At 45.1% G+C, this 27,643-nt stretch overlaps 1 protein-coding gene and 1 long non-coding RNA gene across 2 annotated transcripts in view; one reads left to right on the plus strand and one right to left on the minus strand.

Annotated features, from left to right (window-relative positions):
- Window positions 1-284: 284 nt before the first annotated feature.
- On the minus strand, window positions 285-5,747 carry LOC143693422 (uncharacterized). Its single transcript, XR_013181087.1, has 3 exons — window positions 5,645-5,747; window positions 4,447-4,505; window positions 285-917 (listed from the first exon to the last, which is right to left on the minus strand). It is a non-coding gene; the product is annotated as an uncharacterized LOC143693422 (long non-coding RNA).
- The window catches only part of ADAMTS5 (ADAM metallopeptidase with thrombospondin type 1 motif 5), a 37,875-nt gene continuing 15,978 nt past the window's right edge, over window positions 5,747-27,643 (plus strand). Inside the window, exons 1-2 of the mRNA XM_054654428.2 lie at window positions 5,747-7,652; window positions 17,843-17,975. Of these exons, the coding sequence (XP_054510403.2) occupies window positions 6,801-7,652; window positions 17,843-17,975 (985 nt within the window). The 5' untranslated portion in view covers window positions 5,747-6,800. The remainder of the gene's footprint in view (window positions 7,653-17,842; window positions 17,976-27,643) is intronic.

Here is a 27,643-nt window from a genome sequence, read left to right on the forward strand (position 1 = left end):
TTCAACTTTGAAGTCTAGGGAAGTACATTTTCTGGTTTATGCCTCAGATGACATGGAAAAAGATATTCCACCTCCACTCCTGGAATATCATTTATAGATGTGCAAATTCATAAAGCTATGCCTCTAACAATTTGCCCACATGGAACCATCCCAATTTGCAGCAACTGAGAACTTGACTGAAAAAGAAAATAATTTAAAAAAATAAAATATTTGAGGCATTTTTTTATTATTATTGCCCCAGAATTTCAGATCTAGCTATTTCAGAATACAGGATCTATATCCAGGCTATGTGCAAAAGAAGGGCTGGGAGGACAGGGAGAAGCTGAACATACACATCTTTGGAAAAATATTTAAAGAAATAATGACAAAAAGTGCTAAGGTTTGGAGGGGTGCAAGAGAACACAGATTTATTTGAGCTCTGTTTTTCTACTACAGATGTTCTGCTAACTAGAGCAGAGATGTTCAGAGACCACATATTGGCTGTAAAATTCTAAGACTGAGATTAATTAAATGTCTGCTGCTCCTCATATAAACTACACTCGAGAGTTTTTCAGGCCTTCTACTCCTCTGAAGGAACAGCTGTAGAATACATCACATGCATTTCTTGCACCCTTAAAATGTATTTTTATAACAAGTGTAATTTTTTTTTACAAGGAAAGTTTAGCATTTTACCCTTCCTCTGATTATCTTGCTGCTGTTCAGAAAACAACAAAGGAGAAGGGTCTGATGCTTACTCTGCTAACATGTGATACTTCCTGCAGAGCACTGCCTCCACCCAGCACGTGTTTTTAAACAAAATTCATGGTGAGTTCAATGGTCACAATTATTCACTTGTGTTATGGCTTATGTGGGTCCATTTCTTGCAGCAGTTGTTGGAAGGTTAGGACCTCACTCCAGCCTATTTTCCAGGTTAATTCCTGAAAATGTACGAAATACAATTTGTCATTTGCACCTCCTTCTCCTCCTGACTTTACAATCCCACTGCTTATTTTGACCCGTCAGCTCACCCCTCCCCTGGATACCTGTAAGATACGTACTTTTATTACATGATATATTTTTATTCATTTTTAATCTTGCAGAAATCTCTTTTTCTCCTCCATGATACCTCAACAATCTGATTTCTAGCCAGGCCTCAGACAATTTCCTATTTTAATTTGATACTGTACCCACAAATTCACAATATTCTTGTGTTGTTATAGTAAAACAATATAGTAGTTTAAAAGTGCCCAACCCATTTTAACTCCACACCCCTCACAGCTGCCTCCTCAGCCCTGACAGGAAAATGAAGCTGATTTAAATGTAAAATTTTCAACCTACTGGAACTGTTACAGCCTTGATCCACTGCCTGCACATGCCACTTATAAAAACACAACCCCCAAGCAAAGGTGTCTCCTTTACTCCCTTGAAGGTGTCATTGGCCATCAAGAAGCAATTAAAACATTTTGCCTTAAAGCCACAGTTGTTCCCACCAAAACCATTTGCATTCCAGATCAAATATGACTGCTTTAATTTCATTATTATGTTTAAACTGAAGAGCCTGGCCAGTTACAAGTGCTAGGTATGGTGGTCAAATGCAGGGGTGGCTTGTGAGGGGCACAAAGGTACAACCTGGCTAATGCCATCCAAGGAACTGAGCAACAGCCTGTGTCTTCCTTGAGAAAGTACTTTCTGATTGTTTTCCTGAGGTAGCTGTTACTTGACCTTTAAATAAATAATTGAAGGCCTGTAAAAACTTGTCCTGGACTCCTTGGAAATGCCAGCTGTGGAAATGGGAGAGGGCAAGGATTTTTAGAAGTTACCTCAGTCTCCAGGAGCACCTGACTCCCAACCCATCTGGCAGCAAGGATGCACCAATAATGGTGGTGTTTTCTTATTTATCAACCACAAATCCATTTCAGCATCAACAAGCAAGCTAAAGTCACTCAAAACAGCTGCCAGGAGGTCTCCATCTGAGTGGGCTTTCACAGCATCCAAGCCAGAGAAAGACACACGGTCCAAAAAAGGGGCAATGCTGCCTATGTTGCTATCCTAGGGTGGGGGTTAAAGGCTATATAACTTATTCTAAATGCTGGAATATCTAGTCCTTTCCAGAAGACTAGCCTAAAATATTAATCTTTAAGAATTCTTTGCAAAATTGCTTATAATGAGTATTTTATTTACTAGTAAGCCTTTTAGAAATAAATTTCTTCATTGGTTTTAATGCATCACTGAAGGGAAGCTTTAAGATGAGCAGACTTGAGCACTGTAATTATCATGTTTGCATTGTTAAAACTTCTGACAAGACCAACAAACCATGGGCCTGGACACTTCCAGGGATGAGGCACCCACAGTTTCTCTGGGCAACCTGCTCAAGTGCCCTGCCACTCTCAGAATGTAATTTTTTTTCCTAATATCTAATCTAAACATCCTCACTTTTGATTTGAAGCCATTCCCCTTTGTCCTGTCATTACAGGCTCTTATAAATAATCTTGTTCCATCTTTCCTCTAAGTTCATTTCAGGGACTGGAATTAGGGCACCCCAAAGTCTTTTCTCTCCAGGCTGAACAATCCCAGCTTTCTCAGCCTTTCCTTATGAGCAGAGCTGCTCCATCCCTCTGATCATCATCATATTAAAATTTTCTGTGAAGTTAACAGAAGAGACAACATCAGGAGGGACAAAGCTGTCCTATGTTAAGAATTGTGTTCCAACAGGTAGATTTTTGAATAGGACCATACCAAACCTGTGTATTCCCAGCTATAGCGCTATGTTGATCACAAGTCTATCAAATGCTGATTTTTTGGCATTTAGAATGTGTTGGGCAGGCAAATTTCTTTGGTTTGACTTGGCCTTATAATTTTACAGAACAAATGTTACTTCCCACAGTAATTGCCATCTTCCCTGTGCAATGACTTAGAAATGCCAGAGAGTCCTGGCAGTCCACACCAGAACAATGAAAACTGAACAGAATTATTTTCATTTCCAAGAAGGGGGAGTTCAATTATTGGTGAAAGACAGGTGCTGTTGGGTGGGACAGCTTGTCAGGGGGGTGTAGGCAGATCTTGGATTCATGTTTTTCTAACCCCTTCTAATGTGCCTGAGCATTGAAAAGGGGGTGATGTAAAACAGGTCCTTTATATAAAAAACTGGATGGACACCTGGATAAAATCAACAACTTTTCCAGTATCTCCACATCTCTCAAGCTGCTCCTTCACGTGAGTGTTTGTAATGCTTAGAGCAAAGTTTCTTATGTGACTAAAACACTATAGGATCAGGAATCCCCTGCTACCCAGGCTGTTATCTGCAGGATCCTAAAGGGTTTCACAGACAAACCCAGGGGGTGAAACACAACTTTAATGACAGCAGCTTGTAGCTCCCAGAGACTCCAGAGGATTGCATCTTCTTTCATCAGGATTGAATTTGATCCAAAGCGTACAAGAGTTGTGTTGTGCCTCAAAGCTAATTGAGGATTTGTGGCTCTCTATCTCTCAGTTGGGAAAGGTCAGCCTTGAAATTTCCAGGTCAGAACTACTTGACAAGGATTTAGTGTCATCCACAACTTGGGACATGCTAACAGGATTTCTTGTGTAAAGATAGTGCTCTAACTGTAAAAAAGAGGCTAAGAGGGCAAAACTGAGAGGAAAGAGATGATTCATTCCAGTGATTTATCCTTGCACTTCCAGGCTCTCAGACTAAAAGATGTTCCCTCTCATTGCACCAGGCATGACTGACCCATCTTTCCATTACTGCACTGCTGTGCTGAGTTATTGCAGTTTAGAGATGTAAACAGGACAGATTTCCTAATCTGTGGGGTTATTTGCACAAAATAATTTGTACCTTCCTGGAAAGCCTGAATCCTTGCTTGGTGTAACAGGGCAGCCCAGCCAACTCCTTTGGTCACTTGGGAAATCAAAGACAACTCCAGAGATGAGCAGTGGGACACACCATTTAATTATCACCAGCCTTTCTAAGCATTCCTGTTTTTCCACGGTTATATGGCCGGACAGTTGGAATTAGGCTGCAGCCTGGGAGAACATTACACTGGCCTCTTGTGCACCATATCCCTTTTCATTGATAAACTAACACTTCTTTAATGAGATGTGCTGAGTTTCTTATCCAAAATACATTCCTTATCCCAGATCTCATCTCTAGCACCTCTCCCAGGGGTATCTGGGAGTTTGGACCCAGATATATTTGCAAATCCAGGGCTTGATCAGGTCCCAGTGAAGTCAATAAAAATATTGTTGGTGCTGAGCAGACATGCATTAGGCTCAAAGGAAAAGTAAAACCCATCCAAGAAAATTTCAGGTTCTTTTTTCAATCAAAATATGTCTTCTCTCTCTTTAATTTTTTTCTGCTGTTTTAACTTTACAATGAGTTTAAGTAACTGAGAAAATGTTTAAATTTTAGTATGTTGAATAGTCCTGGCCCAGTGCCCAAAAAGTTAATGTGATCTTTCTAATACATACCTCTTATTAATTTTGAAACTTACTGACTCCAGTGAAGAATTTTTGGGGATGACAGAACACTGAAATGTAGAAAAAGAAATACCAGGAGGTTGAGAAGTGAACTGTAGTTCACAGGCATCACCATTTGCGGAAAAATGGAAAAAGAAGAATGAACACTTGCAAAACTTTGGTGAGTTAAACATTTCATAAGTACAATCTCAGGGTTATGTTAATGCAATCATTTACACGGGAATATTAATTCTTGAAGCTTTGTGCCTTCAGTTAAGCTGTTCCTTAGGGAAATGGTGGACTTGCAAAGCAGTCCCTGGAAGCTACAGGGGCAGGTCTGTGCATCCCACCACCCATCCTGACCCTGCCAAGCATTACAGGTGTGCACATCATTTTTTTCCAGAGCAGTCAGAGGTTTATTTGCTGCTTGCAGGTGAGCATGAGGCTGGAAACCTGCATCCCTGCAGAGTCCTGCGGGCAGAGAGCACCTGTTCCTGGTACTGTCCTGGGACGTGCAGAGGAAACATGGGATAAATAAGCACTTTGGTTTGTCGCTGTGGGGTCTGGACTTCAGCAGGGGGAAATCAGTCGGAATCCTCAGGGGACCCCTTGCTCTCACCTTCCCAGAGCCGTTCCAGCCGAGGGAACGGGGCATTTGCCATCTCCACCCATTCCATTGGCAGTGCTAAGGTGCAAAGGTGACTGCGGTCACCTGTCCCTGCTGGAGCCCCGAGCAGGGGGCGGCAGAGGAGGGGACGGGGCCAGCGGTCTGTGCGACAGCGGGGGGATGACCCAAGGGTCCGAAGCCATCCCGAAGGTCAGAGCCAGCATCACCTCCTCCCCGCCCACTCTGCCGCCGGGCTCGGTGAAGCACAGCCCGCCCCGGTGGGTGACAGCTTGCGGCACTAATGACAGCCTGGGCGCACACAAAGACGGGAAGTTCGGCGCTGCCCGGGGCCGAGCGGGGACACGGCGGGACCCGGGGGCTCCATCAGCCCGGCAGAGCCGCGGCCGCTCCCTCGCTGGTTCCGGAGCCAGGCACAGACCTCTCCTCCTCCTCCTCCTCCTCCTTGTCCTCCCCGAGCTCTGCGAGCCGCAGCCCCGGCAGGACGCGAGGTAAGAGCGGCTCCGGCCGCGGGCACATCCCGAGCCCCTTGCTGCGGCTGCTGGCGGTGCGGGGCAACTTCGCGTTTTTCACACACACACTTACACACACAAAAACATCTCTGTCCTGCCGGTCTCCCTCCGTGCCGTGGCCCCGCTTCCTCCGGCTCTTCTCTCCCGCTTCCCTCTCTCCCGCTCACTCTCGCTGGTTTTCTCCTCCCCCCGAAGCCGCTCCCCCCCTCCCCCTTTCCGCCTCCCCTCAAGTTTCTCCTTCTGTCTGATTAAATGAGAAGGAAGTGTGGGAGTGGTGGTTTTGAAGCTCTCCCTTTAAGAGGCAGCCTGCAGTGACGAATTGTTGAAATTGCCATTGCAGGATGGCATTCCGCTATAAATTCATTGTTCCACCTCCTCTCATCTTCACATTTCTCTCCCTTCTCCTCTTGTTCACATCGACAGACTGGGGATAACAACAACAACAACAACAGGAAAGATACAGGGAGGGGGCTTTTACAGAAATCCAGGACGTTTTCCGCTTCTTGGGTTTTTTTTTTCTCTTTTTTTCTCTTTTTTTTTTTTTTTTTTTCTTTTTAACCATCTCACCGGAGACGATCGAGGCGGTTTTGGGTGCCTGAATTTCTTCTCTCCCCTTCTCCTCCTTCTCTTCAAAACAAAAGAGGGCAAAAGAAGGAAAGGAGCCCACCGGAGCCCGAGAAAGTGCCGAGTCGCAGCAGACCTGCCCGTGCTGCTGCTGCTGCTGCTGGTGATGATTCGGTGACTACAGCAGAGAAGTGGAAGGGGAGTGGGAAGTGCTCAAACTTCTCTACTTGCCGGCTCCGAGCCGTCTCTCCTCCTTTTCCTCTCTCCTCACTTTGCCTCCCCGGCAGCAGCGATTTGGGATTTTTTTTTTTTTTTGCCTCTCTCTCTCTCTCTCTCTCTCTCCCTCTCTCCCTTTCCATGTGCTCCCGGCTCTTCCCTGCAGAGAAACACAAAGTTCACACGCGAGCGGCTTTTGTTGACATTTTTTTCTCTCCCACTCACACTTGACTTCGGGAGGGAGAACTTTTTTTTCTTATTGTTTTTTCTTGTCGCTCTTTTTTTTTTTTTTTTTTTTTTTTTTTTTTAATCCCTTCCTCGCACCTCTCCTTTTCTCCCCATCCCTTAACCCCGCTGCCGCGCTCCGCCGGCCGTCTCCCATTATTCCCATCACTATCACCACCACAATTGCCATTCCCGCCGCCCCGCTGCCCCGCGCCGAGGCGAGGATGCTGCCGGCGCTGCTGTGGCTGCTGCTGGCCGCCCGTGCCGGCCGCGCCGCGCCGCCGCCGCCCGCACCTGCCGAGCCCGGCGCGCCGCCCGGCCGGCCCCCCGCCCCCGGGCCGCCCCGCGGGGCCGTGCGGCGCCTCGACCCGACCTACGCGGGGGGCGGCAGGGCGGGCTACGTGCTCTACGCCGGGGGACAGCGCTTCCTGCTCGACCTGGAGCGCGACGGGCCGCGCTGCCACTACCGCGGCACGGTGGACGGCAGCCCGCGCTCGCTCGCCGTCTTCAACCTCTGCGGCGGCCTCGACGGCTTCTTCGCCGTGGGCCGCTCCCGCTACACCGTGCGCCCGGCGCGCCGCGCTCCGCACGCAGAGACCGCGGCGCGGATCTACGGCGAGGGCCCGGCCCGCGCTCCCCACGTCTTCCGCCGGGAGAGCTTCAGCTTCGAGACGGTGCCGGCCCGCACCAGCTGCGAGACCCGGGACCCCGCCAGGCCGGCGGGCGGGGACGGGCGGCGGCGGCGGCGGCGGCGCTCCGTGTCCCGGGCCCGGCAGGTGGAGCTGCTGCTGGTGGCCGACGCCTCCATGGTGCGCAAGTACGGGAAGGGGCTGCAGCACTACCTGCTCACGCTGGCCTCCATCGCCTCCCGGCTCTACGCGCACGCCAGCCTGGAGAACCACGTGCGGTTGGCCGTGGTGAAGGTGGTGGCGCTGGGCGACAAGGAGAAGGGGCTGGAGGTCAACAGGAACGCCGCCACCACGCTCAAGAACTTCTGCAAGTGGCAGCACCAGCACAACCGCCTCGACGATGACCACGAGGAGCACTACGACGCCGCCATCCTTTTCACCCGCGAGGTAGGCATGGCCCCGGCCATGGGCATGGCCATGACAGCGAGAGGTGTCCCTCAAGCCTGGCGTGGCCGGGCTGCCGCACCTCTGGCTACCCTGCTCGGCTTTGCCCTGTGGTTTCCTCCCCCTCATGAATCCGGCTCGTCCCTCGGGCAGTGCAGCATCTCAGGGACCGGCACCCACTGCCGGTCATGGCATGGCAGAGGGATTGAGATTTGTGTGTATCTCCTGCCCTGTGCTGTCACCCCGCCTTGGGTTCACCAGTGCAGTGCTGGGACCTCAGCCCGGTGGAGAGATCGGAGCTTTGATCGTGGGACTCAGCCTGATGTCCCTTTGCTTCAGACTTTGTCCTGTCTGTCCCTGTGAGATGTTTAACACCCTCTGCAGAGGTGGTCCAGTCGGGAAGGGCTGATAGCACTTCCTAGGCTAAATTAGTCCCCAAACAAACCTGCTAGGGAAGGTGGTGGAGAGCACCATAAGAGCACAGACGTCTTGCTTGTGGAGCACATCGGGACGCTATTTCCAGCAGGGATAGCTCCACCGCGCTGGAAGCCAGCAGCGCTTGTGGTTCAGGTGTAGGACGTAAGTGCAGACCGCAGGTAAACAGGGCTGCACAAGCTGGGTGACTTGGGCTGGGTGGTGGCAAGGGGCTGCCGTCCCTGTCCTGTGCCCCAAGCGGGTGCCCTCATCAGCTGTGGGTTGGATCTGCTCGTGTTGCTCATGCAGAGCCGTGCCTTATTGCTCCACGCTGGGTTGTTGATTAATTGCATTGCCAGAGGTCGTTAAGGGACATTGCTCTGGTAGACATGTGGCCGAGTTTATGCAATGAAGTTCTGTAAGAATATCCCTTCAGCGGTTTGGGTTTGGTGTTTTCTTTTTTTCCCTTTCCCCAAGTACGAAAAAAATAACTGCATGACTTTCCGTTCATTTGAGTTCTCCGGCTTTGCTACATGGTAGGAGCCTGCCAAAAAGGATGCTTTGGATGGTTTGTGGAAGGAGTTGCTCCAGAAGGGGGGAAAAAAGCGCCTGGCTTGCTTTTATAGCTGTAAATAGTTGAAACATTAGGTTCTGTGTCAGGCATCACTTGTACAACAGGAGCCCTTTTTAGCAGTTTAAAGCCCATCAGTGCAATTTGCAAGCTTTCATTTTATTATCGCTATAACCTGAATGAAAGCAGGCTACCTAGACTGGGTCAGAGTGTCTTTGGGTTTGCTGTAAACATCTTTTCCAATGGCTTATTAAGCCTGGGCCAGAATCCATCACTTCGCTCTGAAGAGTGTTTCTCTCTCATCCATTATTCCCACTTATTTCCCTGGGCTATATGACAATTCTGAAACGCTTCGGGTGGCGACTGTGAACCTTAACGTCAATTATTAAGTTAATTTGGACTGAGATAGGATGTGACTTTAAAGTGCAGTTGCTTTACAGCTGCTTAGCTGTAATTCTTTGCATGGACACCCTCCTGCCAGAATAAGAGGGTGCTGCTAATCAGTAATCCGCTTTCAAAGACTCATGAGCAATGCATAGAATTACCTCTCTGGGCCGTAAGTAGTGCATAGAATAAACAAATCACCACGGTTCCTGTGGTCTCCTTGCACTCTTAAGATGCAAATGTTGCTTGCACTGCTGCTCAGGGCTGCTTCATGAGATGAAAAGCGCAGGCTTGTGTTTTCTTGGTTTACATTTTAACAGCTTTAACTCTGGGATTAGCTGCTCGATGCAGTTCAGGACAACTTAATCTGCTTTAATGCTTTGCTCTGTGCACACGGACATTGTTTGGCAGTGTTTGACTGAATTAAGAACCAGACTGGAGTTTCTTGCTACATGTGTTCATGATGTTCTTTGCAGAGAGTGTGTGTGAGCCCACACGATTTTTATATGCTTACCCTTGAAATGTCAACATGAATCTATTTGCTCCCCGTGGAATGTAAACACGAAAAGGGTTAAAGGATGAAAAAGCAGTGGAGATGTTTCCTGGAGAAAACAGCCCCGCTTTGAACTAAAGGAGAGATTTTTTCCAGTTTAGCTTTTCAATGAGAGTGGCAGCAGTTGGCAGGAGAGCACCACTTTTACAACTCTGTTTTGGATGGATGAAGTTGGTTGCTAAGCTACAAGACGCCGAGCCGTGGCTGCGTGTTTTGATGGGCTCTGAATATCGTCATGCTGATTTTTGAACATCCAGATGTCTCTTTCTAAGTGCCTTGGGTTTCAGGCAAACGTGTGAGGTACATTTTCCATCCTTGTTTACTAACTGAGGCCACCTTGAGCTTCGTGTTGTCAACAGAATAATATTTGCAGATCGTTTGTCAGCTGAATGCGTGGCCTCAGCTGTATGGAATTGGCTTTGTGTAGATAGAATCTGCATTGTGCATGGCTGATGCCATACAAATCCCTCAATAATAATTATCTTTGTTCCAGAGTGACATTTGATTGGATGGTATTTTTTTACAGCAAAAGAGGGCTTTATTTGAGCTCCTGTATGAAGGAAGAATCCCGAGAGAATTCAGCAGTGTTCCTTCATCCTCTGGTTGTCTTTACTTCTCTAAAGATAAATTAGTAACCATTGGTAGACTGAGAGTGCATTGGCAGCCCTCCTTTATTATTAAATTAGTGGTGGTTCACATTATATTTTATAAGTTCAAATTATGGTTGTCATCATCATCATCATTCATACTAGGAAGTACTTCCTATGTAAAAGAATTTAGAAGGAAATTCACTACTTCTGATTTAAAACAGCCACTTCTGGTCATAATCTGTATTTAATTGGATAAGGGCTTTAAAGCAATTATTCTGCATATCACAGTAAATCAATATGAACATGAATTCAGTTTGGGGTGATTCAGGGAACATCTTAAAGCTGGTTTTAGGCTTTATGTTGCTTATCAGTGATGGCAAGGGTCCATTAGTGGCTGCAGTGGGTCCTCTGTTTACTCTGTAAATGCAAGGATCACTAGAGTTACATGTCTGGCCATTGTGAAAACCTTAAGTGGACACAGAAATCATCTGTCACTAAATATTGCAGAAATTTAGTTGGGTTCCACAGTGATTTTTTAAATCTGATAATGAGAAGTGAATTTTCCCAGTGGTTGCAGTCTGTCATTTTGGCCCACGAGGAACAGGATGAAGCATGACAGAGGTCTGACTTGACAGTAAGAGAACGTGATAATTTTCTGATATTTCTAAATTTCCTCAAGGCAGCTTGACCATAAGAGCCTTAGAGAGCACATGGGTCCCCTGCTATTGGATTACTTTGTGGTTGAGTCCTTGGCAGCAGCTGTAAATCTTTGGGCCTCATGAATCCTGGAGCATCCTCCATGGAATATGGTGGTGTAAGGATGCATTTCTGGTGGCCAGGTGAATCTGCTCCACTTCATAGAGAAGTGGCCATGTGGTAGGGAGGAGGAAGAGCTTGCAAAGCCCTCTTTCTCTGGAGATTAGGTCACTTCTTGTCCACAGCAGTGAAGTCAACAGCAAATTTAGAGTTTATTCTGTATCAGCCTTTTTTATAGTGAACAGTTTGCAGGAGCTGGAAGCAGATCATCTTCAGATTTTTATGGGTGCAACAAAACACTTGCAAGATTATTGCCACAGTAGCAAAACAGATTAGATGGGACTTGCAAACTGCATTTGAACTCACACTGTTCTTTTTCTGTGGTCCAGCCTGCTCTGCAATTATCCTCTAGAATCCATCCAGTCTATTTCATTAGTGGCCCTTAGTTAAATTTCAAGTGAACTATTGAATGCATTTGGACAAAATCCAGCTCTCTTCCTTTCCGCCCCTGTTCTGAATCATCTGAAGATTAAAATAGATGTTTCTCACAGTAGATACAGACATTAGGAGCAAGGAAAAAATCCTTTCCTAAGTGCTTGTTAGCATCATCTGTGATAGTACCATCATGCCTGGCTTGAGCAGAGGGTTCATGCTAGAGCCAAAGGCCACTGTCCTGCCGTTTTCTACACAGTAATTATATGGGGCTGGTGTGTTTGATTTAGTTTAACTGTCCATCTGGCAGTGCTGTTGAAATTTAACAGCAAGCTTTGTATTATCTCAGCTCTGTAGATGATAATTTCACTGCATGGAGCACATGCTTTCTTTGGCTCTACTTCTTTCTTCTTCTTTTTTTTTCTCTTTTCTCTGTTATCATCTTCCAACAATTATTATCCCCTAGCAGTAAAACAAGTCGCTGTACCAATGGTCAATAGAATAGATTTCACTGTTAATTATTATTACTCTGAAGAAATTGTAGTGTGATGTGTATACCAGTTTCATAGTGTTTTCACCAACTTTGTTGCACATTTAAATAATGTCCCTAGGGAAAAAAAAGTGGGACGTAACTGATAGAGGAGAAGTTTGATTCACCCTGGTCTGGAGAGATGATGTGGAGTTTCCCCACAAAGGAAATGTGGGCTTAGGCAGGTTAAATCACACATTTTTACTTGGTCATCAGTCACCAGTTTCATAACTGAAACTTCTCCCCATGCAGATCCCAAATGCTTTATTTGCATTTTGTCAGTATTTTAAAATAACCTGTAGTTTGTATAACTCTGCTGTTTGTTCTTTTTTTTTTTTTCCCAAATGCTCAAGCCCCAGGCTCATATTTATGATATGAACCCCAAAAGCAAATTGCCTCCATTTTTAAGCTAATGGGGAAATACATTTGGGTTTGGCAGGTATCACCATTGTGGTTTTCCTCAGAAGGCAACCAGGCTCTGGCCACCCTCTCAAAATGTGGCCAGGGGAGGACAGAGCAGTAACCCAGCGAGCCTTTCGTCACCCGGGATCCTTTCTGCTCATGTGAACATTGCATTTGAAACCCCGTGTGCCATTCCAGGTTGCTGTGACATCAGTGAAAGTTCCCCCACTTTGCAGAGGAGCTGAAGGAGGGGTGGATGTGTGTGTTCCCAGCACCACCTGACCCCACCCTCCTGCCCAGGTCTGCGGTGGGAACGTTGCTGCTGCAGGAAATCGGAAAGTCGTGCTTAATTCCTTCCTCTGCTGGAGGGATTTTAGGTCTGTATCGCCCACCTCCCAGGAGAGGTCCTTAACCAGGAGGTTGTAAGCTGTTCCAGGTGTTAAGGAAACTTTCCACCCCTCTGACCAAAGGTCTGTCACTGTTTAGTGAGTAATTCATATGGTGAGAATGAGGGGAATCGTGACCTGAAGCCGCTGAGTGGAGTGCAGCGCCTGGAGCAAGGTGGTCTGGGTTCCTCAAGCATGGAGAGGAACTGTTTCTCTGATTTACCACAGGCTGTTCAGTGGGAAGGAAGAAGGATGAGCAATAGGGACCAAAAATTGGGTCCCTTCCCTGACTGCACTTCACCTGCAGCCTGGGCTAGGGAAACCTTGGGCTCAGGGACTGCTCCAGGAGGAGCCACAGCTCCCTGTGTGCTTGGTAGGAGCCTGGTGTAGACCATAAAGTGCTCTCCTAAAAAAGATGCTTCTAGTTGGCCTCGTCCCTGGAAGGAATTTGTAGCTGGATCATGTTCTTAGTGGGAAAAGTCTTGAGCTGATGAGCTGCTGCAAAAGAAGAACAAGTGAACAGAACTGTAGAGGTTTTAGCTGTGCTTTACAAGAAGGTGATGTGCAGCTTGACCTGCACAAAGCCTCATCCTGTGGGTTCTTCTCATTCTGATCTGAGAAGCTCTGTGGGCTCATCTTCCCTCAGGGCCAAAGGTGGAGAAACATGTGAAACATCTGAATGAAACATCTGAACCCCAGTAAGCATAGTGCCCAGCTGTTCCAGACTGTGGAACTGTGGCACTTTGGGGCCCACAGGATCCCAAACTGCAAGACCTGTGAGGGGTAGATAACTCAAAAGACCTGAGGACATGTTCTTCTGCCCTTAAGTCCCACCAAAGTGTCCACGTTGGAGCTCACATTGTGTTTTGGATCTGATCAGCAGGCTCTGACCTAATACCAGGTTTTACTAAACAGTTTATTCTTGTTTTGGAACCTGCTGTAGAACACATTTCAGGTGAAATGAACTCCTTGCTCCAGCCAGGACATGGTGACAGTTACCTCCCTTCACAACAAGGCCATGTGTACATGGCAGCCAGCCAGCTGCTCCTGATGGATTCAGAATGCCAAGAAAACTTGGCCTCTAATGAGCTGTCTAATTAACTCCTAGACTTGTGATGTACAGCTTAGTTTTACTAAGCCATTCCTTTGCCAAAACTTAACATCTCTTGCCTCCTGCATAGCAAATGCATTTCCTTGTCATTCTTCTGTTTTGAAACCACTGTAAAGCAGATCAAGTGCCACGCTGCTTTTCTTCTTTAGAAATATAAAAAAACATTCTTTAACTCTTCTGCCACTGTTTCAAGGCAATTGAACATCCAGATCTGAGTAGCTGATTTACTTTCTAGTAGAAGCAAAAAACCCCAGAGTGAAATAATTATTGGAAACTGATTTTATGTATCACGAGTCCCCTCCTGCCTTGTGCTTTAGCTGGAGTATGAAAAGTTGAGGCTACCCACACGGATTTTTTTAAGATTGCATCATTCCATTGAAGCCTGTTTTTAACAAAAAGTTAAAATTTTTTCCAGGGAAGTAAAACCTACTGTACTCCCAGAAAGTTTACTTCATGGAAGTAATAGACTGCTTTCCAGGACTGCCCAGGAAAGCAAAAATCAAATATAGCTATTGATTCTGGTAGTGAATAATCCATATCCAGTGTTTGATGGCTAAGCAGGCTTGATTTTCAGTAACATCACTTGCAGTCAAGATGTTTGGACACTGGTATTGGTGAATTGATCCAAAAGCAAACTTTTCAAAATATTTGTCTCAGAGATGCCACTTGATAGGCTGCAGTTCTAGGAACAGAAATATATTCCAGTTCAAATCGTACAGAGTCAGGAGAAGTAAAGAAGTGAACGAGATAATGACAACATAGAGGAGCTCTCAGTAATTTGCCTAAATGATTATTGATATTGTCAGCCTTAGCTGCATATGAGCATCCTCAGGCAGCCACTGAGGGCTGGAATTGGCAGGGAAAACCAGGATGCTCAATCCATGCTCTGCCCAAAGCACAGCCATGGCATGCCCCGCTCTGGCAGCAGATGGGCAACCCACAGACATCCTCATAACAGCTTCTGACAAAGGAGCTGATGCCAGAAAATATTTCCTGTCCATGTTTCCAGAATCCTTTACAAGCTCCTCTGCTGCTTCCCAGCTGGGATTTGGCAGTGGCTGCAGGACTCCCACACCGACTGCTGGGGGGCCACAGGGAGGTGCCCACGGGGCTACTGAGGGAGCAGGGCTCTGCTGGAGCACTGCCACCACTTTCTGACCCAGGGTGGGCACCTTTCTCCTTTCTGGGGAGGGCTGGTCCCACGTCATCTGAGGACACCTGTTTGCCAGCTGTCCGTGGGGAATTGGAGGAGCTAGGTGATTGGCATATCAGCAGTCTGCAGAATCATGTCTTTCCTGCTGTGGGATTTTCTAGGACCAGCCCTGATATTTAGGGAGGACACTGTAATGCAATCCTGAGCGCAGATTTTGAAATGCTGAGGTGAGATTATCCTAACATCTCTGCCCTAAAATTTCATGCTCCACGCATCCCATCAGAATAAGCTCTGTGGAAGTTTACAAGATTGCCTGCTTAGAAAAATTTATATTTTTTTAGTTATATTTGAGTCATCAAATCTGGTGAATCATTGTGAATGAAGTCTGGCTGTGGCTATAGGTGTAAATTCACAGTGTAGCTGCTTCTTGTGTGCAAATGGGAGTAAATCCTGAGTGGCATGAGGCATCTGGGTGCTGATACCATTGTGCCACACTGGGAGCAGCACTGATGACAATACCTATGTAATAATGACACCCAAATACAAGAAAAGACTGAGTGACATAGAACCTGCATGCAGACACAAAGCCTGAATTAATGCAGTTTATACTGTTTTGGCACTCAACCTGTCTAGCCCTCCTCCAGTAAGCTGCTTTCTGTCTGATTTATGTGCTTTTTGGTACTTGTGTAAGAGTTTCAGTTCAGCTGCTTGTGTGGATTCAGGTCCCATTGCTCCATCACAGAATGACAGGATCAGTCATGTTGGAAATTATTAAATATTAAGCCCCGAATGTTTCGGGGTGTGTCCTGCCTGGCTTCGTCTGGCCTCGCTGCTGGACCAAAGGCTGCAGCTGTGGCGTTTTTCACCCCAGAGAAGCCTTTGGCTGGCTGGGTGCTGCAGCTGGGCGCTCAGAACAAGTCCAGGCAAAATAGGAACTCAGTTTACTTTTGGTGGAAAAGGTTCAGACGACGGTGAAAAGGAGCGGGTTCTGCCGTGTAGCTTAGATCCAGAGTTTATTGTAGCATGGTGGATTTCTGAATCTGGCAACAGCTCCAGCCAGACAGACAGAGACAGAACAGAACCACGGCAGAGACAGAACCATGACAGAGACCCCGACCGCATGGTCTCGTGTCCTTTTTAAGCCCCGGGGACAGGGGGAGGGGAGGGACAGGTGAGAGACAACCAGGTGTGAGCAGGGGAAGGGTCAGGGGATGTGGATGCTAGGACAAACCAACGAGCCCAGGCCTGGGGGGGCATCTGCCAATCACACGACGCCTTGCTGGAAGGTGCCAGGCAGGAGGGCACAGGGGGAGGGGGAAAGGTTGGCATCCTTGAGGGGGATGGCATAGGTGAGACAGGAAATGGCGACATACTGCAACAGGAAATGACCTCTGAGATCATTGAGTCCAAGCACCTTGTGCTAGACCATGGCACTGAGTGCCACATCCAGCCTTTCCTTAAACACCTCCAGGGATGGGGACTCCACCACGTCTCTGGGCAGCCCCTTCCAATATCTAATCACCCTCTGTGAGGAAATTCTTCTTAAATGTCCAACCTAAACATCGAGCTTAGGACAGTGTCTTCTTGTCCCACTTTTCTGGAAGCCAGAACTGAGCCTGAAATTTCTCCTCCATATATGTAACACTGCTTTGTATTTTTAGCTTTAGCAAAGGAAAAAATTCCTTTGTTTGGCAAAAAACCTCTTTTTTCTTTTTTTTTTTTAAATTCGGTGTTTGTTAAGAGATACTCTGTCACAGTATCTGTGCACTTAGGTGTGGTTTTCTTTGACTTCAGTGGGATTTGAATCCTGTGCTTTTCCAGGTTTGCCTAACCTGTCATAATCAGTGAACACTGCTGCTCTGAAGCCTCCTATAAGGTGTCTGTTATTCAGGTGGATTAATTATGAAAGGCTTCATAAAAGGAAGTCCTTGTAGAGAGAGATCTGAAGGGAAGAAGAGAATCTTGAAAATGAAGGGAGAAAAGTGCTCTTTGATCATTTTGATAATAACATTTGTCATGCCTTGAAAATGACAATTTCATTCAACCACAATGAAATGTTGAAGTGTTCCAAATAGCATGGCCCCTGCTTCTCCTTCTCATCCATGTGTATATATGCACATGCACACTAATATTCTTCCCTCTGCTTCAGCAGAAGCATGGAGAAATTGCTGCTGGTGATAAAAACACAATGTCTGACCAAAGTTGAAAGACAAAACCTGATGCTGCCTGGGTGGTTTTCAGAGATATCCCATATCTACATGTGGGAGGAGTGATTAAGTTGTTGGGATTTTGCACTTTCTCTGACTCTCAGCAGTCTCTGAGAATTGCTTAATACTTGCTATATTATTGGGTGAGACAGTAGTAATTGTACTGCTTGGCAGATGTGGAATGAGGTTTCACATGTAGCAATCTCATTTCTGTTAAATGAGAATATAGGATTGGCCTCAGAAAAGCAAGGTGATCTCTGCTTCAAGGACTGATCAGTAAGCTGAAGCTTTCTCTGGGCTTTGGTTTACTTTCTGTAAATAAAGAGAATTTTCTGGCTTTATTGTCAATGAGGAAATGCTTCCACAGCGTATTTTCAGCACCCACCTCAATGCAAGTGTGAGCATCACAGAAATACGAATTTACAAATTTAACTTAACAACAATTAGCTGCAGCAACTAACAACAATTAGCTGCAGAATGTATCCAAAACCTGTTAAAGTCCATGGAAATACTCCCACTGACCTTACCAGGGATTGCCTTGCTGTGCTTTTAACATCTTTAGCTGGAACTTTGCACTGGTATTTTCATCTGGGACCTGCCATTGGCAAAGGCACCTTTAACCGGTTATTACCGCTGGGTGTAAAAATTCATTGTAACGATTTTTTTTCCCTTTTTTTTGATTTTTCTTTTTCCCTTCCTGGGCAGGATTTATGTGGGCATCATTCCTGTGATACCCTGGGAATGGCAGACGTTGGGACCATCTGCTCCCCCGAGCGCAGCTGCGCGGTGATTGAAGACGACGGCCTCCACGCAGCTTTTACGGTGGCTCACGAAATTGGTATGCAGTGCCTTTTCTGTTCCCCTGCCAAGCCAAACACTCCCAACAGCTGCATTAGGAACCAAAATACCCCGCAATTAATTCCAGATTTCCCCCAACCCAGAGCCCCGCCTGGGGATTAGGGCTGTGTACATATGCACTTCAGGGTTAACTAATAAGGGATCAGAAGGCAGGGGAAGGCGCACAGTAGGTGTTTCCTCGCTGACAGTGGCCTTTCTAAGCAGCAGTCGAAGTGAAAATTCAAAAGCTGCTGCTACTGCCCAGAGATGTCAGTGCATGGCCCTCCTGAGAAAGCTTTTGGCCCATCTGTTGTAATTTGCATGCACTTATTTATTGGAAAATAAGTCACATTTCTCAACTTGTTGCATGCGCTGTTGTTAGGAAGCTTTTTTCCCTGTATTACCTGCAGAGAAAAGCTTTTGTGGCAAAAACCCAACATAATTCCAGTATCTTTCTAAGTGTACAGAAATTCGTTATAAATCCTGTAATAAGTGAAATAGTATTTAGGTGATAAAGGTTTGGTCACAAAACCTGTTTAGCTTTGTTTCAGTTTCCACCTCAGAGGACTGCAATTAAATTAGAAGTCTCTCGTGTACCCTTCAGAAGGGTTTAAGATAGAATAAGTGCCAGAAGAAAGTTAGTTGTTCTGGGATATGAGTTATTCCCTATTATGTCATGATATAACCCTTCAAGGGAGATGCTGCCATCTTGATCATGTTTAATTTTCTGATGTTTTGTGAACTGTGTTCACTGGAACATTCGCTATAAGGGCTGTTCACCTTGGGGAGTGAATGGCAATTTGAAAGTGGAGAATGTTCTTTTTTTCCTTTTTTTTTTTTAAATATTCTTGGAAGGAAATAACAAGGAAAGGAGAACTTTCAGAGAGAGCCAGCTGCTGAATTGCCTTGTACCTCATGCCAAACCAAAGTAAAGTTTGCTTTGTGAGTATCATTGCAGTGGTTCCATTTTCAAGGAGCTTGCAGGTAGAGCCTGAGATCTGGGTGCCTTATACATATGGCTGAGGAAACAGAGCTCACCAAGGATGGAAGATGACCTGACTCTTCAGTGACAAGTGATCCTAACCCTGTTCCTCTTATGGCTCTGCAAAGGAATTGCATCAGTGGTGGCTGGAGAAGGGATCAGGCATTGCATGAAAACATGAAATACTGTGGCAGGATGAGTCCCCAAAGCAGAAATTTTATTTCAGTAAGCAATAATGTCACAACAAAAGAAAAAGTCCTCTGGAATCACTAATTCAGGGCATTTAGAGAGAGCTACAGCAGTATAGAAAGACAGATTCACATGGGATGTGGATGCTGTGAGTGAGCCATCACAAATCTGGGCTGGATAAAATGGCAAACTTAGCCTGTCATTCACAGTCAGAGTGCTGGGGACACTGCTTGTGTCCCTTGCACCCAGAAGGGATGTCTCTGCTGAGGGTCATGGATAGGGTTGGGTGAGGAGCCCTCTTGTTGATGGATCTGGTGTGTGAAGAGGAGAGCATTGTCTTTCCTGCCATTTTATCAGCAATAAATATACTTTTAGGTAGACTAAAAATGAAAGAACATAGATCAGTAAAGAAAGGGATGTGCAGCAAGCGTTCACATTGTTACCTTGAATTCCACACAGAGAAAGTATAAGCAAAAGTGAATTATTTTTAGTGATCTAGAAGCACATTTTGGAGAAAGGCCATTTACATACCTAGGCATTTACAGGAATCTCTAAAAACTATAATTTTCAATGTAAAAAAGGCATGAATTGAAATGAATAAATAAGAACCCTAATGGACATAAAACCTCTAGTTTGAGGCTGTTTAAAATAACATCCTCTTTTTTTTTTCCTCCTCACCAGAAGTTTTTAAGAAAGGAGGGGTGTCAAGTCACAGAATGATCTTTGTGTGTGTGGCCTGAAGTGGGAGAAGCTGAGAAGAAAACACAGCTAAAATTGCTTGAGTACTTAAATTAAATCAAAGGTCAAAAAAGGATGAAAAATAAAAGTGTGGCATGGATACCCTTTAGTTAAGCACTTTGGGGAAACCTTGCTCTATTTTATTTGGAGACCAGATTTCTTCCTGCAATCCAGAAATCTCCAAGTTCCCCCTGTCCTGTGGGCAGGGTGTAACTTTAATTTTACAGTGGCTCAGTTCCTCAGTCAGAGGGGTTGCTCTGAGCCTGAAATGTTCTTTTCTGTCAATTGGAAGGTCAAGGTGAGCCACTGGCTGAAGCAGAGTCACTCTCAGGGGTTTTTGTGCATGGGGAGCAGATGCAGCATCTTTAGCATGGACTTGATCCTCAGAGTGTCCTCACTGTGACTTCCAGGGGATCTGGACGCTCCTTCTTCCCCTCTGAAGGATCCAAGTGCTTTTTCCAGGCTCAGATTCTTTCTCTGGAAGGCAACCAAAGCAAATTGAACTGCAGCTCAACCCGACAGGAGGATGCACAGCCCAGGGGCTCAGGTTGGATTGGTGCACAGGAAGCCAAAAAGCAGCTTTGCTGCAGAGCAAACCTGCTGCTTCTGCTGCCAGGGTTTCTGCCACATCACATGGGACATGTTTGTTTTATTTCTTCCAGATAAAATAGATGGATTTTGACCAGTGTTTTTTGAGGGGGAGTGAATGAATGAGCAGCAACAGGAAAAACCTCCACAGGCCTGTAAAGGAGAGCACAAGAATGAATAGATGCAAATTCTTGGTATAAATGATTAGCTGTCAATAAGAGGTGGAGATCTTTATATAAAGTGTGATAAGGTAGGACCTAAATCTTGTCCTACTTGTATGTAGGAAAATCAGTAATAGCTTGTCTTCAATGTCAAATGGAAAAAAAAGAGGACAATACAACAAAAAACTGGAAAGAAACCGTGTAACTTTGAATGTGGTAATCCAGTTTCCCCTCAGAATACAGGGGAGCAGTGGTAATACCATAAATGTTACTTTGAAATCATAGCCTGCCAAGACATCCAGCCACCAACAGCAAATCCATATCTGGTTATTTTCTAGCAGGGTGCATGCTGCTGTCAATGGGACAGCAGTAGCCTCGTTTTCTCAAAAATAACCCCCTGGATTCTTGCCTGGAGTCATCACCCTGCTGTGGCATATGGATGCTTTTTTTTACTTCTAGCAACTCCTTCAACTACACCTCCAGAGCTCTGCAGAGCTGTCTGAGCTTAGGCACAGTATGTAGGCATTCTCCAAGCCTTTATTATCAGCAGCCTATTGTCTAAAAAAAAGATGTTTCCTTGCTTCATGCACTTCCCTGCCTCTTGGGGACATGTGGAGGAGAGCAGTAAAGAACCAGAGATTGCTCATAATCTCAACAGTTATTTAATGTTTTTCATAGGGCAGCACTGCATTGCTTCTCCATGTGTCCCTTGTTAAAATAACCATCAGGAAGCAAAACCAATGAGATTGGCACTCTAATACTCTGGACTTTTGGATCAGAGATTTGTTACTTTGACGGTGCTGAATTATAAACAAGTGAAGATCAGCATGATCCATCATCAGCAACAGGCACAGTCAGTCAGCTGGAATTACATTTGACATATTTTGTGATGGGATGTTGCCATGTTTTACAGCCTGTGCTATGTTTGAGGTACAGTCATGGTCAGAAGTTTGTGCTGGAGTCCCACTGTGCTTTGGCACAGCCTTACCACCACCCTAAACAGTTTGTCATCTACAAAAGCAAAATGAGAAGAGTTCAAGGGGATCTAAGTGGAGCTACTGCTGGTTTTATCTATAGGAAATTTCCCCAAATCACAAAGGGAATCCCAGGGAAAGCCAAGAATTAAACCTGGGTTTTGATCTAGAGTCTCCTGAGTTTTGATCTGGTCCTTAAGTACAAAAGCATCCTTCCTGCAGCCGTCAAGCAGGCAAAGCTCCAGTTCAGCTCAGTGGGAGTTATATGGGTCTAACATTTTAAATTATATTTATCTTTGTTCTTTCCATCAATCTTAAGAAACTTAATTTTTTAAAAAGAGGCAATCCAGCCTTTTTTTTCTCAGTGGTAATGTTCATTTGACCTTTTGCAATGTTCCTACTCCTCTGTTACACAAACACTCTGGCATGCAGTTACTCCTTCTGTCCTCCTGAGTAATATGGTTTACTGATGTTCTTTCCAAGTATTTTATTTTTAGGCTATAGCTTTAGCATTGCTGTGTGGAACTAATTAAACCTTTGTTCATTAGTTGCCTTTTATCTTTCACATGTGACTTTTGGGGAGGCAAGGCCAAAGGGTGGGATAAAAGCAGCCTTCAAATACGTTTAAAAAATTGCTGCAAAAATTTGCATACTAAATCATTCCCCATGTCCACCTGGGACAGCACAAGGGGTAATGGCCTGAAATTGCAGCAGGGGAGATTTGCTTTAAGCGTTAGCCAAAATCATCTGAGCAGGACAGTTGAGGGCAGGAGTGAAGTGCTTGGGGAGGCTCCGATTCTGGAGGTTCACAGGAGCCATCTGGCTGAAGCAGCTGTGGCTCAGGGGATGCTGATCCTACCCCAGGGCACAGGGATGCACAGGATGCCTTTTCAAGGTCTCTGCTCAGCATCATTTTCTGTGGTTATGAGGAGTTATCACAACATCCTCCACAGCTGGGCTGTGTAATGCCTGAAACCAAGGGGCTGCACAGAAACTAAAGCTCAAAAATCATGGAATGGTTTGGGTTGGAAGGGGCCTTAAAAATGATCCAGTTTCACCCCCTGCCATGGGCAGGGACATCTTCCACTATTCCAGGCTGCTTCAAGCTGCCCTTGGACACTTCCAGGGACAGGGCAACCACAGCTTTTCTGTGCCAGGGCCTCACTGCCCTCACAGCCAAGAATTTTCTTCATATATTAAATAATGAGTTTGATACCAAATCTTTTCCAGCATGGCATCATTCTGTGGCCTCTGTCACCACTGAGGACACAAGTGTCATGAGCACTGTCAGCAAAATGTATTAGAGAGCATAATTTTCTGTAAAAAAGGCATTTTAGAAACGAGGTATTGCTCCTGGCATCTCTGCTCAGGTGGTTCACTGAAATACATCAGAATACCATGAACTCTGAGTGGGTTGCAGCTGTTCATTCAGAGCCTGAGTTGTATTTAAACTGCAGGCCACTGAGGAAGGAATACCATGTCTAACTTACAGCAAACTCTGATTCTGACTCCTTCAATAACAAATGAAACGGAGAACAATGTGTGGGATACTTAAAGGAGTCTTTTGATGTCCGTAGAAGAGTAAAAAAATCCTCCCACTCCTTGTTTTGCCACATGTGCTCATTTTGTGTACACTCAAAAGTAACTAAAGACAGCAATCTTTCCTTTGCCATGTTCTGCTGAACATGCAGCCCTTTGATTTCCAGGCTGTCAAGATAAAGCAGATAAAGACAAGCTTCAGACCTGACAGCTACAAATCTCCTGGAGCCTTTCATTTCAAGGGGGATACATTGCCAAGGGCACAGAGTCTCACAGCCACGAGAAAAACAGTGGAGGTTGAGTCTCATATTAGGTTTCCTTCATGACAGATGAAGTTTAGGCAAATATCCAGGTAATCATAATTAGGCAGATTTGCTTTCTTAAAACAACAAAAGAAAAACAGAGAGTACACTCATTTAACTCTTCTCTGCTGACATACATCAGGAAAATTGCTTGATTCCTCCTCTTTGAACCTTTTTTTTCAAAGTTCTATCTTAATTTCTGCTTGCAAAAGCTCTCAAATTAAGCCTTCATGAACATACCCCTTTTGATTAAGAGGAAAGGTGGGCAGACAAAGCTAAGCCTTCACAAGAGCTGAAGGTGGGGCAGAAAATTAAGCTGATGCCTCAAAAAGCAAACATCAGCTGTCTAAAAGGTTGCTGGTTAAAATTTTGAATAAAAATTCTTGGCTTGCCCAGCAATGTTTTTATTACCTTGTAATGTTATATAAAATATATCATTGCTCCACCTGCAGCAGGCATGGTGCTTAAAGCAAACTGTAAAACTCTGTGTTTTGCCTAATATTTCACAGCAGTCATTATCAGAAAATATGTTATGGACGTGGTTTAGTGGTGGATTTGGCAGTGCTAGGTTTATGGTTGTGCTCAATGGTTTTTTCCAACCAACCTAAGTGATCTCTGATGTTATGATCCTATAAGAAGTTCAGTGTTCAGCCTGGGCCTCCAGCCTTCCAGACTGCAGGGTAAAGTAGGCATTGCTTTCCTCCTTGGCAGGTAGATAATACCAATCTAATGTAGTTTTTGTGAGGGGAGACTTTTGGTGCAGCAGACAATGCAATTTTTACGTTCTTGCACTGTGTACTTCCACAGATCCATTCATTTTCCATGAGCTGCTGTGAGTTACATTCTTTCCAAGCTGCTCTGAGTTGAACAGGTGTGAAATAGGTGTCACCATCTCCTGCTTCTTCATTAAAATGAATATTTCTCTTCTGCATGCCCCATTAATTAGTGCAGTGTGGACCTCCAAGGCCACATCTTTTTAATGATTATTTAAGTCTGTGTGGACACAGTGGTCTCTGATTGCCTGGGCAGAGCCTTGCCTGGGAATTGCCTGTCTGACAGGGCTGATGGGTCTGTGATCTCCTACAAGTCTGTTACAACAAGCCAGCTCAGCACAGGTTTGTTTTGTGTAAAGTCTGCAGCACTGGTGGGTAAATGTCTGATTGGGGCTTTTTTTTTTAATGTCTGCTCCTGAGAAGAAGCTGCACTCCAGACTATTGTTTCATTGAGTCTGAAGAACTCTTTTAAGCCAGAAATATTAAAAACTGCCTCTGGGCTGGAGATTTAAAAGAGAGAGTGATTTTTTAAATCCTTTTTCTTTCATAAGTGGCTGATAGCAGTCAAATAAAAGAAAACTGGAGGTAAAGTTCAAGAATAAAAAAAAAGAGGAATGTCTAGTTTTATATTCTATGGAAATTTTTTTGTAAGCTTGTGTAATTCAAATCACTTCTGTTTATTAAAAAAACCACCAGCTTTATTAATTGTTATTGCTTAGGTCCATCATGACTTCAAGAGGATTCCTGAGTGATAGCAGCATGAAGTTCTTAAGAAGGAGTCAGAAACTCACAGGAGTTAGGAAAACAGCCCATGCCAGAAGAAATGGCTTTATTTTGACAGAGTTCCCACGTGCAATCTTTGTTCAGCCAAGGAGAGAGCAGGAGGCTGATGCAGAAGGTCTGGGCTGGTGATTATTAGCCCAAGGAATGTTGAGCCAGGAGCTTCCTGAACCCTGATCCCATGAGAGCCACTGACTCACAGGGGAACCTGGGGCAAATCTCTTGACCTTCTTTTGCTCCCCAGTTGTCCCAACTGGAAATGAGGTGAAAGGCATGATCTCACTGGCAAACGTGCTTCATCCAAGCTGAGCTCCTCTGAGAAAACAAATTACAATGCCTGCAGCATTTTTCAGCCTGCTGTGTCACCTTGCATGTCTCCTGTGGTCAGAGGGAGTACATGAGCTGCTCTTTGACATTCTGTCCAAATCCTTGTCCATAAGCAGGTGGCTTTTTTCCAGGAGACCCAGCTTGGTTTGTGCTTTAGCAAAGCCTGGAGTTGGCTTGCTGTATGTTGTGGATATTGTCTGTTTTCTTGTTTCTAATGCTTGAAATACCAGTGAGAAATGTATGACAGTAATTTTGCGTGGTGTTCACTCAGAGAACCTCTGCAGATAGTCTAGAACTGTATATTAAGAAAAACCAGAAATATCCAGACTCCAAGAAGCATTTGGACAATGCTCTCAGGCACAGGAGCTGTCCTGGGCAGGGCCAGGAGCTGGACTTGGATGATCCTTGTGGGTTCCTTCCAGCTCAGGATATTCTGTGATTCTGGTTGGTTTCCCAGTGTTCCTGGGAATAAGAGACCTGCTTCACCACACATCCAGCACAGCTCTGGTGCACTCCTGCTTTCCCTGCAGGCTCTTGTGTCCTGATCCTCAGAGAGGATGAAAGTTTTAACTGACTTGTCACAATTTCTCTGAAGTATTCCCACCTTGTATTAGGGATATACCCTCCCATTCCTGCAAGGTGTAGGGATCATTTTTGAACCCTTTGCAGGTATTTTTTCCTGCTGGGCTGTAGTAGGTGTTGGCCTTCAGCCGGAAAGCTGTGAGGGGAGGATGTCACTCCATTTGGGTCGTTGTTCTTTTTGGAGTTGGAGATGAATTTACAAGCAGGCCACCTCCTCCTTGGCTACAAGAGGGCAAACTCTGCCTCCCCTCCATCTGTTTCCTTCACGATTTTGTGCATTCCTACAGCATAACTTAACTAAACACCATCCTGCTGGTAAAATTGTATTATGTCATTTTCACTCAGTGGGAACTGTCAGCACCAGTAAGATGCTTCATTAAGTAGAAAACAGCAGATAATCTACGAACCCATTCTCAATCAGTCATCATTTTACACAGCTGCTGGGAGCCTTTTCTTTTTCTTCAATAGCCCAGTTTGACGTTCATACTGGTACAAAATGGGGTGGGGCTAAAATTGGCATTGTTTTCAAAAGCCTTCTGTGTAAGATTTGTATTCCTCGAGTCTTCACTTCTGTCCAGAGCTTTCTCCAGAGCTCTGCTTCCATGCAGGATCACTTGAAGGATCAACCTTTCCAATTTGGAAGGCAAGCACCCCACCAGAAAATGCCAGAAACCTCCCTAATTGTAATGGCGTAATCATGTAATAATAACATCAGCAGGGTTTTATGCATGTGAGGGGTGGTGGGGAGAGACTTCTTGAAGTAGGAAAGGAAGTGTCCCTCCCTTAATTTTTGGATGCAAAAGGATGAAAGGTACAGGTGTTAAAGGACTTTGCTGTTCTCACTTCTGTGCTAAAAAGAGCAAAACTTAGCCAGGCAGTATATAGAGATTACACAGCTCTGTGATATTTTGAATTTTGATTCTTTTTAATGAAATGCAAAACCAGATTGCAGCATCATTGGGAGTTTGTCATATGCTTTAATCACTTCTAAGTCTGGTCAGAGTGCCTTAAAAGGCAAAGTTAGAACAGGGAGAAATTTAGGTTATGGTAAGAATTAGGAATTTTAGCTCCATGAAATCCTTCGAGAGTTGCATTCACAGTGTTTGTAAGTGAATGTAAGTGTTTGTCACCCCAGGACACGTGCATACAAAATTAACTGGCAAATCAGTATGGAGAGCTAAAATCCATATATTTAATGCTATTACCCTCACTAACATCACTGGGGGCTAATTTAGAAGCCCAAACACTGACAATCAGAATTATGTATTTTGGAAATTATTCACTACTTACTGCTTCTTTCCTTGTCATGATGGGTTTTTTCAATTATTTTTGAAAATTTTAAACATAACGAAGGAGATTCACAAATACTTTTGGAAGCTTCTCCTCCAAGAGGCTGAAGTCTGCCAAGTAAGTGACTTGGTTCTTGTCATGCACTGGAACAATGGCCTGATTTAATATGACAAAGTAGACGCTGCTAATGAGGTGTGTCCTCAGCTCACCCCATTTATCACTGTAAAGCAGAGAAGTTATGCTGCTCTCTCATTAAAGGTGAATTCAGCAGCCCGACACTTTCCAGGAGATGACCCTGTTTCAGATTCCTCTGCTTTTGCCAAAGTATTTGGGATGAAATGTTCTGTGCTGAACAGTGGCCTGAGAAGCATTTCATTTTATTTATTTACTCTGAAATTCTCCAGTGAGGCTGTCCAGGCTTTTTCTGAGGAGGGAGGCTAAACT

This window comes from Agelaius phoeniceus, chromosome 2, assembly GCF_051311805.1.
Source record: "Agelaius phoeniceus isolate bAgePho1 chromosome 2, bAgePho1.hap1, whole genome shotgun sequence".
NCBI classification, from domain to species: Eukaryota; Metazoa; Chordata; class Aves; order Passeriformes; family Icteridae; genus Agelaius; species Agelaius phoeniceus.